Below are 16,298 nucleotides of genomic sequence, written 5' to 3'. Positions count from 1 at the left end.
AATACTGAAATTCCACCACATAATGAATTTGCAAACAGCTAAAATGATACGCAAAGCAAACTATAACCTGCTAGCCAAGAATGTACAACAATTCTCAACAAAAGAGGAGAAATATAATCTCAGAGAAAAATGTAATTTAAAACATTTGTATGCACGTACAACACTTAAGACCTTCAGTATATCAGTATGTGGAATTAAATGATGGAATGGATGAAGCAAAGCAATCAAACAATGTACTAATATGATCCACTTCAAGAAACTCTTCACACTTAAAGTGTTTACAAAGTACAAAGAAGAAGATAAACATTCTCAATTTATTTCATCCATCATTCATTTTCTACATCATCTTACTCATCTCACCATATGAAATATAACTTACTTCACTCATTATTATTTATTTATTTTTATTGTGATTACTTATGGAGTATATTGTGAATACATTGAGAACAGGAAGTGAACTAAAGTGTTAGCAACTGTTATGTAAAATAAAAGGGGTAGGATTAAATAAACTCTGCTTCTTCCTACTCCTTTTCCAACATGTTGAAAAGACAAACTGGAAATTGTGATGTATCATGTTGTATACATGCATGTGTGATGTATCATGTTGTATGCATGCATGTGTGATGTATCATGTTGTATGCATGCATGTGTGATGTATCATGTTGTATGCATGCATGTGTGATGTATCATGGTGTATGCATGCATGTGTGATGTATCATGTTGTATGCATGCATGTGTGATGTATCATGTTGTATGCATGCATGTGTGATGTATCATGTTGTATGCATGCATGTGTGATGTATCATGTTGTATGCATGCATGTGTGATGTATCATGTTGCATGCATGCATGTGTGATGTGTCATGTTGTATGCATGCATGTGTGGTGTATCATGTTGTATGCATGCATGTGTGATGTATCATGTTGTATGCATGCATGTGTGATGTATCATGTTGTATACATGCATGTGTGATGTATCATGTTGTATGCATGCATGTGTTATGTATTATGTTGTATGCATGCATGTGTGATGTATCATGTTGTATGCATGCATGTGTGATGTATCATGTAGTATGCTTGCATGTTCCAAATAAATTCAAAGTCAAGTCAACTCAACTCAACTAACACTTGGTGGACATTCAAGCCACAAAATGCAAATGGAGTATTGTTGGTGTATTTTGGATGGTTATAGAGGACCTCCCATTGGCTCCATTGCAAGTCGTCTTTTATTTTCATTTATGAGTTATAATTAGGGCTGGGTGATGTATGGAATATACTAGATATATCGTGGGTTTGTCTCTGTGCGATATAGAAAATGATCATATGGTGATATTGGAGTATACGTTCTCACACAGTTGCTTTTAGCTGCAGGCATTACATAAACATTTATTTACCATTTACATATATATGGTGTATCGAGACATGGCCTAAACATATCCACATATTAATAAAAGGCCATATCGCCCAGCCCTACTTAGAATGCGATTTTTTTTTATTTTTTTTATCCGCCATCATGTCTTTTATAATGATTGTGAACGATAGAAAAATTCCCCCAAAAAGTGCAGTTCCCCTCTAAATTCCAATGATTAGATTTAAGACTTGAAGTGTATGAGCATGAAGTGATGAAGCCTACTTGGATGAGTCTTCTAAGACAAAGTGAACAGTCCAGTTGTGATGGATTGAATGCCCTGAGAATAAAATGATATGTGCTTACTTGGACTGTGATGAAGCTGTGAGGACTCAGGTGCTTTGTCTTCATGCTCTTCAGTCTTCACAGAGACAACAGTCAGTGGAAACTTGCTGACATCATCCTCCTCCTGCCCTACAACACACTCTCCCTCCTCAACCTCTTTCATGTGTGGATCCTCCTCTTCCTCTTTCATATGGGTGGGCTGTGGATCCCCCTCTTCCTCTTTAATGTAGGTGGGCTGTGGATCATCCTCTTCCTCTTTAATGTGAAGGGGCTGTTGAACGTCTGTTGGGTAAATAAGTAAATAAGATAAAGAGAGAATATAAATAGTTTTAGACTGACACTGTTAACACAATGACAATATTTGTGTTATTTCGTGTGTTGTGTTAAAAGTGTGTAGCAAAACAACCAATACAAACACGGGAATACTTGCTTTTGTCCCAGCCACTAAAATTCATTCAAAAGTGAGTACAAAAACAGACTAAAGTGAGTACAAAAACAGACTTGGAAATTTGATGAGGAGCAAGTTGTTTTATAAGTACAAGGCAGCATTGATTGAGGCATTCTTAACTTTACACTCACTGATATAAATGGGTTATAAATGGGTTATACTTGTATAGCGCTTTTCTACCTTCAAGGTACTCAAAGCGCTTTGACAGTATTTCCACATTCACCCATTCACACACACATTCACACACTGATGGCGGGAGTTGCCATGCAAGGCGCTAACCAGCAGCCATCAGGAGCAAGGTGTGAAGTGTCTTGCCCAAGGACACAACGGACGTGACTAGGATGGTAGAAGGTGGGGATTGAACCCCAGTAACCAGCAACCCTCCGACTGCTGGCACGGCCACTCTACCAAATTCGCCACGCCGTCCCCATAAAAAGTGTGTAAATATTTTATTCTGTATACGGTCTATGACACCTAAACTTTATCTCTAAACTTAACCATAATTTGTGGTGTAGAATGACGTCTGGAACTCAAGATAGTTCCACATGTCTGGGAACGCCACCGACGGATAATCCTTGATATTACACAACAAATCTTTAGGGATCTATTCCGTTTCATAATTAGATTTTTTTCTCGTATCTGCTTTTCGCAGGAACAACTCGGCCAGGGGTGTTTAAACTAATTTTAGATGGGGGGCCACATGGAGGAAGATCTACTCCAAGTTGGCCGGACTGGTAAAATCACGGCAAGATAACGTAAAAATAAAGAAAACTGCAGATTGTTTTCTTTGTTTAAAAATAGAACAAACACATTCAGAAAATGTACAAATCATGTTGTTATTTTACATACAATAGTATTCTATCTTTAGTTGTCCTTTTTTACACTTTCAGAATCAATTATGTGATAATGTTCATCAGTCAACTCATTGGTGTTCATTTTCATCCATCCATCCATCCATTTTCTACCACTTATTCCCTTTGGGGTCGCGGGGGGGCGCTGGAGCCTATCTCAGCTACAATCTATCAAGACAAATAAATAATATCAAAATCAAATTACAGGATGTTATTGATGTAGTTTGCTCATTTTCCCCGACTGGTGCGCTAACATTGTGTGTTTTAGTTGTGTTTTACATATGTAGCATCATCTACAAAGATACAAAGAATTGCTATTGCGACATCTAGAGGACACATTTAGAACAGCAGTTTCTTTCATTCCAAAATTTTGACTCATTTTTGTACTTAGCAAACTCATCCCGTCTCATTCACTCATTCACACACTAATGGCGGGATCTGCCATGCAAGGCGCTTACCACAACCCATCAGGAGCAAGGATGAAGTGTCTTGCTCAAGGACACAACAGACGTGACTAGGTTGGTAGAAGGTGGGGATTGAACCAGGAACCCTCAGGCAGGGCCACTCTACCAACCGCGCCACTAGTTTTCCACCTTCGACCTGCCTACTAGCCTTCCACCGTCGACCTGCCTGCTAGCCTTCAACCATCCACCTGCCTGCTAGCCTTCCACCATCAACCTGCCTGCTAGCCTTCCACCGTCGACCTGCCTGCTAGCCTTCCACCATCGACCTGCCTGCTAGCCTTCCACCATCGACCTGCCTACTAGCCTTCCACCATTCCACTGTCGACCTGCCTGCTAGCCTTCCACCGTCAACCTGCCTACCAACCTTCCACCATCGACCTGCCTACTAGCCTTCCATCGGCCTGCTGTTTGCCTACAGCCATTGGCTTCGTCTACGGGCTTCCACCCGTCGGCCTTGGTTGCTAGTCTTTAGCCCTGTCTGCTAACATCTTCAAAAGTGGTAAAACAAGTGAAACTTCTCCTCTCACTATGTCACAAATTATTATATTGTGTTTTATACTTTTGTGTGGTTTTACTGGTGTCCCAAATGGGTCTGGTCACCCCCACTCACGAGCTATGCTACTTCAAGATGCACAGTTTGACATATTTGATAATTTGACAATTCATAGTGGCAGCTACAAAATAACCTCGGCCTTATCTCAGTTGAAGATTTCTGTGACTTTGGACAAAACTAAATGGCTGCATACTATGATAGAGTCCATTCATTCTTATTGTTTCCTTGTTTTGAGAGATCACGTCAACATTACTGCATCCTCCCCTATTGTGAGCACTTACTTTCACAGATTAAAGACCAACTCAAAAGATGGTAACTTTAAGCGCAAATGTTTAGTTATATTATTGTTATTGCTCTCAGGAAATGTTGACACTTATCCAGGCCCTGATACACCTACACAATGTTTTACACCTGCAGATTTTAAAACTAGATCTGGTTTTGGGATTATTCATATCAATGTTCGGAGTTTATACTCCCTAAACTGGATATGATAAAGATCTGGATAAACTCAACAAATGCTGATATTGTAGTCTTATCTGAAACTTGGCTTAAACAATCTGTGCTTGATAAAGATATTTACATTCATGGCTATAATGTCTATCGTACTGACCGACAAAGAAAAGGTGGTGGAGTGGCCATATATATTAAGCAGAGGTTTGATGTTAAATTAGTGCTCTCTGAATCAGTAAGTAAAGAACTTGAACTGTTAGCACTTGAAATCGAATTAGCTAGAAATCACCACATTATGGCAGTGGGGTGTTTTATGCCTCCATCTGCCCCTAGTAATTCCCTATCTACTCTTGTGAAGCTTCTGTCTCAACTGAAATACAAGGAAATAGTTATTTGAACTGGGACTGGCTCACATCTGTGTCTGACTCTTTGAAAGCACAGTGTGAATCTCTAAATGTAACACAATTAATTAACTCAGCTACAAGACCTAATCCTAAATGCCCTCAAAAAGCTACACTCATTGACTTAATTCTAACAAATATGCCCTTCAAAAGAGTTGCATCTGGTGTTTTCCCTAATGATGTGAGTGATCATTGTGTGATTGCAGTAGTGCGAGACACAAGGATTCCTAAAAGCAAGCCTCGTCTTCTTGAAAAACATTATATGAAATTATTTGAGACGCAAGCTTTTTTACATGACTTGCATCTTTTTAATTGGGATAGAATTGCTCTTTTTGATAATGTTGAACTGGCTTGGAAATATTTTCACGAAAACGATTTGAGTATAGTGAACAAACATGCCCCTTTTAGAAAATGTAGGGTTAAAGGACGTGACAATCAGTGGTTTACATCGGACCTATCAGATGTATTGCATGAGCGTAATGCTGCTTGGGCCAGGGCACGCAAGTCAGGGTTAGAAGCAGATTGGTTGAATTTTAGACAATTAAGAAATCAATTTACCTCTCTTTTTCGGATAGTCAAAATTAGAATTGCATTTCTCCACAACAACTGAAAACCTCAAACACCCAAAGAAGTTTTGGAAAATCATCAAATCTTTGTCCGCCTGCTGTAATTCAGTCAATCTCCCACCTAGTATACTTGTTGATGGTGTCAGAGTAAGTGACAGAAGAGAAATGGGTACCGTATTTTCCGCACCATAAGGCGCCCTGGGTTAAAAGCCGCGCCTTCAATGAACGGCATATTTCAAAACTTTGTCCACCTATAAGCCGCCCCGTGTTATAAGCCGCATCTAACTGCGCTAAAGGAATGTCAAAAAACAGTCAGATATGTCAGTCAAACTTTAATAATATATTAAAAACCAGCGTTCTAACAACTCTGTTCACTCCCAAAATGTACGCAAATGTGCAATCACAAACATAGTAAAATTCAAAATAGTGCAGAGCAATAGCAACATAATGTTGCTCGAACGTTAATGTCACAACACACAAAATAAACATAACGCTCACTTTCTGAAGTTATTCTTCATTCATAAATCCCTCGAATTATTCTCCTTCGTTGTCCGAATTGAAAAGTTGGGCGAATGTGGGATCCAAAATGTCGTCTGGCGCTGTCTCCCTGTCTCCCTGTCTTAGTGAAGGTGTGTTCGCCTTCTGTCATCCATTGTTCCCACGCAGTTAGCAGTCTAGCTTCGAATGCCCTGTTGACACCAATATCTAGCGGCTGGAGGTCTTTTGTCAATCCACCCGGAATGACGGCGAGTATTGAATTAAGCGCGTAAGCGTGTCTCTTAATGTGATGTTATGAGCTAGCAAATATAACAACTACACTACCCAGCATGCAACGATAGTGACGAGCATGCGCGGTAGCCCTGAGAAGCGTTGTTGTATGCTGGGAGTTAGAATGTGGTTATGAGCACGCTGTGAGTAAACGTTGAGAACTCAGTTAACACGCCTCGTCTGCATTATTTATAATTAGACAGACAACACACTTAATAGGAGCCATTTTGGGGTCTTTACATAAACACACAAATGGAAATGAAACGTCACATATCCCAGCATGCACCGCGCGCTTCTTCTACGGGGAAAAAAGATGGCGGCTGTTTACCGAAGTTGCGAGACCGAAACTTTATGAAAATGAATCTTAATATTTATCCATATATAAAGCGCACCGGGTTATAAGGCGCACTGTCAGCTTTTGAGAAAATTTGTGGTTTTTAGGTGCGCCTTATAGTGCGGAAAATACGGTAGTCATTATAATAATCATTTTATTAACTCTGGTTTTCTCTATAATTCTGACAACTTTACTGAAGTTCCGCTAACTCCGGAAAGAACCGTTGAAAATACCCAGGGTTTTAACTTTACGCCCTTTACCACAACAGAGGTCATGAGGGCTTTAAAACAACTTAAACCTAGAAAACCAGCTGGCTCAGATAAGTTGGAGCCGTTCTTTTTAAAGTTGGCAGCTGAAATTATAGCTGGACCACTGACTCACATTTTTAACCTTACTCTAATTTCAAATGAAATCCCCTTGGATTGGAAATCTGCCCTTGGAATCCGCCTATTAAAAGGAGGTGACCCTTGTAATCTAAATGATTACAGACCGATCTCTAAACTCTCTGTTCTGGCAAAAGTGATTGAATCCCTTATCAGTGAACAGATAAAAGACTTTTTGGACACCAACTTTATTCTGTCACCATTTCAGTCAGGTTTTGGCAGAAATCCCAGTACTGTTACTGCTGCTATGAAGTTTATAAATGATGTAACTGAAGCTCTTGACAAGAAGCAGTGCTGTCTGTCCCTCTTCATTGACTTTTCAAAGGCATTTGATACTGTTGATCATGTCATTTAAATCAAACGTCTTTCAGCTATTGGTTTTTCTCAGCAAGCAGTTGGATGGTTTGCAAATGACCTCACAAGCAGAACTCAGGCTGTTCAGATAGAAGGTTCCTTCTCGGACGTACTGCAAGTGAAAAAGGGCGTCCCTCAAGGTTCTGTGTTGGGCCCATTATTAATTAATAATCTTGGACAGAATATTCTGAACTCAACTTTCCATTCCTATGCTGATGATACTGTCATATACTGCACAGCACCCACTCCTGCTGAGGCCTTTTCAATATCTACAACAAGCATTTGACAGAGTACAAGAACAACTTTGCTATCTTCAACTGCTTTTAAATGCAGAGAAAACAAAGTGTATGTTTTTTACCACGTCAAAAACTGTAAGATCAGCACTGTGTGAGAACATTTGAACAAGAAATGGGCAACAAATTGTGTTAGTATCTGCTTTTAAATATTTAGGATTTTAATTGATGACCACTTGAGTTTTAAGGAGCACATTCAGTATGTTGCAAAAAAAACCTGAAACTTTTACTGGGATTTTATTATAGAAACAAGTCTTGCTTTTCTTTTACTGTGAAACAAAAATTGGTGGAAACAACCTTTTTACCTGTTATTGACTATGGAGATGTGTTGTACATGAATGCTACTGCTGGTTGTCTCCACAAGCTGGATAGTGTGTACCACGGGGCACTGAGATTCATCACCAACTTACTCACCATTGTGTGTTATACTCAATGGTTAACTTACTCACCATTGTGTGTTATACTCAATGGTTAACTGGACATCTTTATGTGCTCGACGCCTCAATCATTGGTACGTGTTCATCTACAAAACCATTCTGGGTATCACCCCATCTTATCTGTCTTGTATTTTTACAAAGAAACAAGGAAGTCACAATCTTCGTTCAATGAATGTTCTGCAATTTGTCGTCCCCAAAGTAAGAACTGAACTGGGCAAGAAAGCATTTAGGTTTTCAGCAGCGAAGGCTTGGAATAACCTACAATCCAATATTCAACTTCAAACCCTTGTTACATTGAATGAGTTTAAAGCTTCTGTGAAAGGATTGCAGTCTACCTTGTCTGTATGCACATGTGTTATGTCAGCAAGTTTTAATGTTGTACATTTAATGTTTTATGTGTTGTTTACTGTTTTAATGTAACCTTGCTGCTGCCCTCTTGGCCAGGTCTCCCTTAGAAAAGAGATATTTGATCTCAATGGGATTTTTACCTGGTTAAATAAAGAAAAAAAACAAGGAAAAAAAAACAGCTGTTTATTTGAAGTCTTAAATAAGTCAACTATGTGTGCAGTGCAAGGTGAAATGCAGTTATGTCATCTTCTTGTCAATAACACACACATCACACTTTTGCGTGTTGTTGCTTCCTTATTTGTCATTATTCAAAGCTGATTTTAATGTGTAGCAGCGGCAGCTGAACTCAATGTGACAACGTGTCATAGTTACGTCAGTCAGCTGGAATTAAAAATACAAATAGTTGTGTCGTTAGTCCAGAATCTTCACGGTCCTCATGGACGACATAATTAGGAACCAGTACTAAAAGAAATGGTACTTGGTATACATCCCTAATCTTCACCACTAAACCTTTGAAATATGCTGACATATGTGCTGCAAAAGGTAAATAAACAGAAGCCATATTTAATGTTTGCCTTCATTTGACCACGTGAGGTAAGGAGGACGGCCTCTAGGTCACATGGTTACACCCCAGCAATTACACTGTTGATGATTGATGAGCATTCATTTTTAAATGGTGGTGTTAAAAAGCAAGTATATCTCCATCTTTAGTCATAAATGTGGCCCCCGGATGAACATGTGTCACAAACATTGTATTAGATGATATGTGGATGTTGTGCTTACTTGGACTGTGATGAAGCTGTGAGGACTCAGGTGCTTTGTCTTCATGCTCTTCAGTCTTCACAGAGACAACAGTCAGTGGAAACTTGCTGACATCATCCTCCTCCTGCCCTACAACACACTCTCCCTCCTCTTCCTCTTTCATGTGTGAGGGCTGTGGATCCTCTGAAGTGAAACTGTCCCCCTGCAGATGAGGGAGACATTCTTCTTGGTGTCCAATCAGCTGATGGATGTCTACAGGACACAAACAAAACACATTTTAACTCCTACATGCTAAATATTAAATCATACATGAAATATAGGGCTGTGGCTATTGAACATTTTATTAATCAAGTGTTCTACTGGAAATGTTTTCGATTACTCGAGTAACTGGATAAAACATAGTGTTGCTTGGTTAAAGACAAATTTAAGCGACTTTAAGACATTTCACTTAATAATGAACGGCCAATTGGTTTGAGATGGTATGAGATCAAGATGTCATCTTTAGATCAGGCTTAGTTTTTTCCACAATCACTGCCACGTTAAAAAGTTAAAGTACCAATGATTGTCACACACACACTAGGTGTGGCCAGATTGTTCTCTGCATTTGACCCATTAACCTTGATCACCCCCTGGGAGGTGAGGGGAGCAGTGAGCAGCAGCGGTGGCCACGCCCGGGAACCATTTTTACGGTGATTTAACCCCCAATTCCAACTCTTGATGCTGAGTGCCAAGCAGGGAGGTAATGGGTCCCATTTTATAGTCTTTGGTATGACACAAGCTACTGATCTCAGGGCGGACACTCTAACCACTAGGCCACTGAGTAGGTGGATGTAGCAGGTGTTGTAGTAGGTTAATGGCTGCACCAATATGAAGGAAATAACAGGTCAGTATAGCTTTTACACACATAAATAACTTGTCAAACCTGCCAGCTAGCAGGCTAGGTTTACAGCGTCAGTTACCATGGTAACTGACTCTGACTTTGTCTTACTTCTCTTATTTTTGGAGGTCAAACTCTGGAGCTTTACATACTCAGGAGTTTGCACTTAACCTGCTCTCTGGAATATTCCCCCGGTGACTGTGTGAGTTTTGTGTAAAATGTTGATACACTTTGTTACAAACTGAGAGGAACATCAACCTCTCATAAATATTGTGTGTCTGAACATCCTCACATGACAATTCATCTTCCTATAGACAATCTATTGAAGAAAAGTGTTAATAATAAATATAAAGTTAGTAAAGATGTGAGAGTAAGAAGTAAACAAACCTGTTGTGTGTAACACAACTTGATGTTTTTCATGTTGTCGCTCCTTCTCCTCTTTTGTTGGACAAAGTTCCTCCTCGTACTCTGCTATGGTTCTTTCGCACATTTTCACACAATCACAACACTTTACACTCACACTTGATCTCTGCTTAGCGATGTGTTTTCATCTCTCTTTGTTAGCAGCTAACAAGCTAAGCTAGCTGGAGAAGTGCGCTCAGACTAATGTAACCGGATGCAAACAGTTATTAACGATGTTACTCTATTTAATAGAGTGTAATAAAGGACATATATGTGTACATGGACGCACAGATTAAGAACACTGAACTGTGACGACTGCAATAACGTCTTCACCGTCAGACGCCATCTTGCTTTATCCTCGCCCTGTTTGGTTCGCGCGCAGTCTTGTCAGATCTCGCGAGAGAAACAAGTACAAACCAGCTCTTTTCCAGATCTCGCGAGAGAAACAAGTAACCAGCTCTTTCCCCCCACCCCCGGTACAACTATTTCAACATTCTGAAAATAAAAATAAACTTTTACATTTTCAAAACAAAGACATACAACTTATTTTGGTAAATAAACAGTAGCTTATATGACCCCTTTAAATCCTAAGTTGCCTGATCAGAGCGAGACGAGTCGTGGCTCCTCAGCTTCATGCAGGACGGAGTGGTAGGAGGCGTGGGCGAGGTTGACTGACTGCAAAAGACCACACCATTATTTTTAAATCAATCTAAATATTGCTCTAGTTGGTATTTGTGTTTTAAATCCTGTTGTAAAGGTTTGTACTTTCAACTGTAGTTGTAAATATTAAGTGGAATTTTATTATAATAACCGAATATATTCCCTCATTTTGGAATAGTTGCAATTAAAGCAATACATGAATCACAACAGCTGTAGTCTCAGCACTTTGTAGCGCCCTCTGGCGTGAGTGTAAAAGCTTACAGCACCTGGTATTCCCAGGCGGTCTCCCATCCAAGTACTAACCAGGCCCGACCCTGCTTAGCTTCCGAGATCGGACGAGATCGGGCGTGTTCAGGGTAGTATGGCCGTAAGCCGAAAGACGAGGTTAAACCAACCTTTTTAAATGGAACTCTTACAGACGGGATGGGAGAAAACGACTAATTATCCAAGAGTCTGGTGCGCATGCGTACACTAATGTGCTTTTTCTGTCTGTGTGATTGTCTTAAATGATAAATGGGTTGTACTTGTATAGCGCTTTTCTACCTTCAAGGTACTCAAAGCGCTTTGACACTACTTCCACATTTACCCATTCACACAAACATTCACACACTGATGGAGGGAGCTGCCATGCAAGGCGCTAACCAGCACCCATCAGGAGCAAGGGTGAAGTGTCTTGCTCAGGACACAACGGACATGACGAGGTTGGTACTAGGTGGGGATTGAACCAGGGACCCTCGGGTCGCGCACGGCCATTCTTCCACTGCGCCACGCCGTCCCTTCCTTTGCTACGGCGGTCAAGTTGCTTTCACGGTGGATATTTGCCTCCGGAGCTCCAGCGGAAGCTCCCCCTCACTGTGCCCACACTGCTCTCTCATGCTGCGGGGAGATTGCAGGAGAGGTGCCGCTCTCAACACTACTTTATGCTTAGGGACCGTCAATAAATTACTATTGTCTTCGAAGATGTATATCTGCTACATCAAAACACTGATTCATCTAAAAGGAGGTCAAATAAATAGTCCTACAGTTTTAATATCGTTCCTGATTTTATAATTTAAATATTTTTTTAATGTAAACAATAATTATTTGTTTTAAAAGTCTCCATGTCATCATGCAACTTAGTAACCCAATTCCACTTTATATTAGTCCTTTTATTTTAAAATAGGATCAAAAACATTTTGATATTAAAAACAAATGTTTCTTTTCAATAGATTCCTGGTCATATGACCTAAAATCCCAAATTCACTTGATATTTGAAGTGTTTTCTCTAATGTGTTTCACACCTTTTTGTTTTAAAATGTAAGTTTAATTGGATTTTATATAAATTTGTAATATTGAAAACCATGGTTTCATTTTTAGCTCCAACAACTACGACTATCCAACATAAAACCAAATTAACTCTAATTGGGAACTCATGAAAATGTTGATAATTATCTGTATAAGATATATCATGCACATTATCTTTATTAAAAATAGTTTTTTTTTAATAAAACCCTATTTTAAAATAAAAGGGTGCGCGTTACACTAAAAGGTTAGCACGACTAATAAGTGGAATTAGGTTACTAAATTGTATGACATGGAGACTATTGGGAAAATATCCTTATTTTGCTATATTAAACATGGATATATATGTTAGAATTATGAAATAATGGGCATGCACAATAAGGAGGTATGACTAATTATTTACCTTCTTTTAGATGAATCAGTGTTTAGATGTAGCAGATATACATTTTTCAAGACAATAGTGATTTATTGACGGTCCCTAAGCATAAAGTAGTGTTGAGAGCTGTGATGAGGTGGCATCTGAATGCAGCTGGGATAGGCTCCAGCACCCCCTGCCACCCCAAAAGAGACAATGGATAGAGAGCTGCACCTCACACAGCCAGAAAAAGCACATTAGTGTACGCATGCGCGCCAGGCTCTAAGATAAATAATAATTGTCTCTCACCCCGTCTGTAAGAGTTACATTTAAAAAGGTTGGTTTTACCTCGTCTTTCGGCTTACGGCCATACTACCCTGAACACGCCCGATCTCGGAAGCTAAGCAGGGTCGGGCCTGGTTAGTACTTGGATGGGAGACCGCCTGGGAATACCAGGTGCTGTAAGCTTTTACACTCACGCCAGAGGGCGCTGTTTCTCACGTCTTGCAAAAAAGAAATGTTTTTTATTTCACTCTCAGTTCAATTTACCCTAACATGTCTAATATTTATCCATATTTGGGCTGTTTTTGCCATCTTACCCGGCTACAAAAACACATGTCATATTATAAATTGACCAGTCACGGACTTTTGAGCGCTGATAGTCCGTCAATATGTTCAACACCGGGGTGATATGAACCAATCAGCGTGCCTTATTCCAACATCTCACACTTTCTAAGCCAATCAGATCCGCCTCTGTCCAACTTTCTTCAACACATTTAATATTTGGCCAATGACAGAACGGCTGCTTTACTTCCGGCCTCATTAGCATATTTCAACATTTAACCAATCACGGATGATGATGACATTCCGCTACCTCCCAAGAAAGGAACTTCTTTTCAAAACAACATTTTATACTTTTTTGACACTTCAACGTAAAAACAATATTTAATTTTCTGCAGCTGATAAGAAGAGGGGAGAGTATTATTCACCTGTTCACGTTTAGTAAGGTGAAGATACACAACTACAAGAAGTGAATGCAGTAACAGTTTGGCCCTACAGACGTTCTAGCAATATAACAATATAACAATGTATCATAATTAATACACAATATGAGAATGTTTGCTGTATAAATGAATGAATTAATTACTTAATTTAATTATAACACAACACGAGCAAAATAATGACAGTACATATGCAGGGATTACTTAAACTGATGTGTTTGTCATGTCTGTATTATCATGTTTTGTTTTAAGTCATGTTTTGTTTAGTTTCCGTCTTTCACTCCCTTGTCTGGTCACCATAGCAACCATTAGTTTTCACCTGTCACGTCACGCACCTGTTTCACGTCTTGAGTCACGCACCTGTTTTCGTTAATCATGTCTGTGTTATTTAAGCTTTTCATTTTCTGTTGTTCGTCCTGACGACACCCTCGCATTTATGCCCCCTTGTCACACTCTGTCCACGTCTGCGCACTTCATGTCCATGCCAAGTAAGTTTGTTTATTATTGCCACAGTTAGTGTTTTTTATTGTTCATAGTTTTTTGCCCCCGTGCAAGTCTTTTGTTTTCATTAGTCAAGTTGTACATCCGCCTTGAGCGCGCCTTTTGTTCTTTTGTTAGTGTAAAATAAATAATGTCTTCACCTTCACGCCATGTCTGGTCCAAATGCTCATTTGCACCACGGGAGAACAAACCACGTCAAAGTCCTAGTCCTGACAGATGTCGTCAGCTAAAAAGTTCTCCCGCAAGACATTTGGACAATTTTGACGAGAGAACATGGGCGGTCCTGCGCGCGATGGAGGAGGAAACGCTGCGCTACTCCTCCGTGGAGCGCAGAGATCTCATGTGGGGTCCGACCGGCAAACTGGTGCCGATCAGCTCCGTTTGGCCCGGGGACGTTGGCGCGTCATCCCAGCCAAGGAAGCGCCGCCAAAGGCGAGGGACGCCAGGAAGGACATCCGCGAGCCAGCGGGACACGCCGCTCCCACAAGCCCCGCCCCCTCCGGGCGGAAGCAAGCAACAGTCTGCCCGGCTTCCCCAGGATGACATCACAGCCCAGGATTTTTTTTTCAACTCTTTTTCTTTTGAACACCCGCCTCCAACAAAAGACACTAATGGCATGTCTTTGATAAAACATTATCAAAACATGTTTTTAGAAATCAGGTCTAGTCAGTCACAGCCATCCCAATTTCATGCCCCGCCCCCCAAGACTCATGCCCCGCCCCCCAAGACTCAAGTCCCGCCCCCGTCACAATTTTTTTCTTTTTTACCGCCCACACAACCCCAGGTGGGGGATAAAAAAACAAAACAATTTGGCCAAAATAAAGGGGACATTTCTGCCCTCCCCCGCCCACCCCTACAGAGAGTTCCAGACCGCAGGGAGCGCGTCTGGTATCCGCCCCTTGAGGGGGGGGCTGGGGTCGGGAGCTGTGTTGGTGGGGTGGCTCGGCATCACCATGCCAAGCCACAGCCTCCCTCACGGCCGCCACCACCAGTCTTCCGACCTGCCAAGCCGCAACCCCCAGCTAGGCCACCTCCACCTGCACCAAGGCTAGCACCTGTTGCCGCACCAGCTCCACCATGCCAAGTTCCTCGCCAAGCTCCGCTACCAGCTCCACGACGCCAAGCTCCGGTACCAGCTCCACGACGCCAAGTGCCGCCAGTCGCAGCTCCACGACGCCAAGTGCCGCCAGTCGCAGCTCCACGACGCCAAGTGCCGCCAGTCGCAGCTCCACGACGCCAAGTGCCGCCAGTCGCAGCTCCACGACGCCAAGTGCCGCCAGTCGCAGCTCCACGACGCCAAGTGCCGCCAGTCGCAGCTCCACGACGCCAAGTGCCGCCAGTCGCAGCTCCACGACGCCAAGTGCCGCCAGTCGCAGCTCCACGACGCCAAGTGCCGCCAGTCGCAGCTTCACGACGCCAAGACCCGCCATGCCAAGACCAAGACCAAGACCCGCCATGCCAAGACCAAGACCAAGACCAAGACCCGCCATGCCAAGACCAAGACCAAGACCCGCCATGCCAAGACCAAGACCAAGACCCGCCATGCCAAGACCAAGACCCGCCATGCCAAGACCAAGACACGCCATGCCAAGACCAAGACACGCCATGCCAAGACCAAGACACGCCATGCCAAGACCAAGACTCGCCATGCCAAGACCAAGACTCGCCATGCCAAGACCAAGACTCGCCATGCCAAGACCAAGACTCGCCATGCCAAGACCAAGACTCGCCATGCCAAGACCAAGACTCGCCATGCCAAGACCAAGACTCGCCATGCCAAGACCAAGACTCGCCATGCCAAGACCAAGACTCGCCATGCCAAGACCAAGACCCACACCAAGACCAAGACCCACGCCGAGCTTCGCCGCTGGACGCGTCACGCCGAGCTTCGCCGCTGGACGCGTCACGCCGAGCTTCGCCGCCTGACTTGCCACGCCGAGCTGCCACGCCTGCCAAGTTGACGACGCGCCTGCCTCCTCATCGGCTACGGATATGGCCGCTACCTGGTCGCCCGCCACGCCAAGTGCGCCCACCTCCCAGTCGGCCACGAATGTGGCCAATCCCTGGGCGTCCGCCTCGCCTGCTGCAGCGGCGTTCCACTCGCCGCCGCCACTTGA

The 16,298-nt window shown here is 42.2% G+C and overlaps 2 protein-coding genes, 1 non-coding gene and 1 pseudogene across 4 annotated transcripts in view; 1 reads left to right on the top strand and 3 right to left on the bottom strand.

The window, feature by feature from the left end:
- Positions 1-3,829, bottom strand: part of LOC133570585 (uncharacterized) — an 8,502-nt gene extending 4,673 nt beyond the window's left edge. Inside the window, exon 1 of the mRNA XM_061923267.2 lies at positions 3,820-3,829. Coding sequence (XP_061779251.2) covers positions 3,820-3,829 — 10 coding nt within the window. The remainder of the gene's footprint in view (positions 1-3,819) is intronic.
- The window catches only part of LOC133570505 (uncharacterized), a 490,167-nt gene that overhangs the window by 363,321 nt on the left and 110,548 nt on the right, over positions 1-16,298 (bottom strand). The window lies entirely within an intron of this gene.
- On the bottom strand, positions 11,298-11,416 carry LOC133571152 (5S ribosomal RNA). Its single transcript, XR_009810309.1, has one exon. It is a non-coding gene; the product is annotated as a 5S ribosomal RNA (ribosomal RNA).
- Positions 13,039-13,147, top strand: LOC133571213 (5S ribosomal RNA; annotated as a pseudogene).

Source organism: Nerophis lumbriciformis, linkage group LG28, assembly GCF_033978685.3.
Source record: "Nerophis lumbriciformis linkage group LG28, RoL_Nlum_v2.1, whole genome shotgun sequence".
Classification (NCBI taxonomy): domain Eukaryota; kingdom Metazoa; phylum Chordata; class Actinopteri; order Syngnathiformes; family Syngnathidae; genus Nerophis; species Nerophis lumbriciformis.
This window is presented reverse-complemented; position numbering and strand designations above follow the sequence as displayed.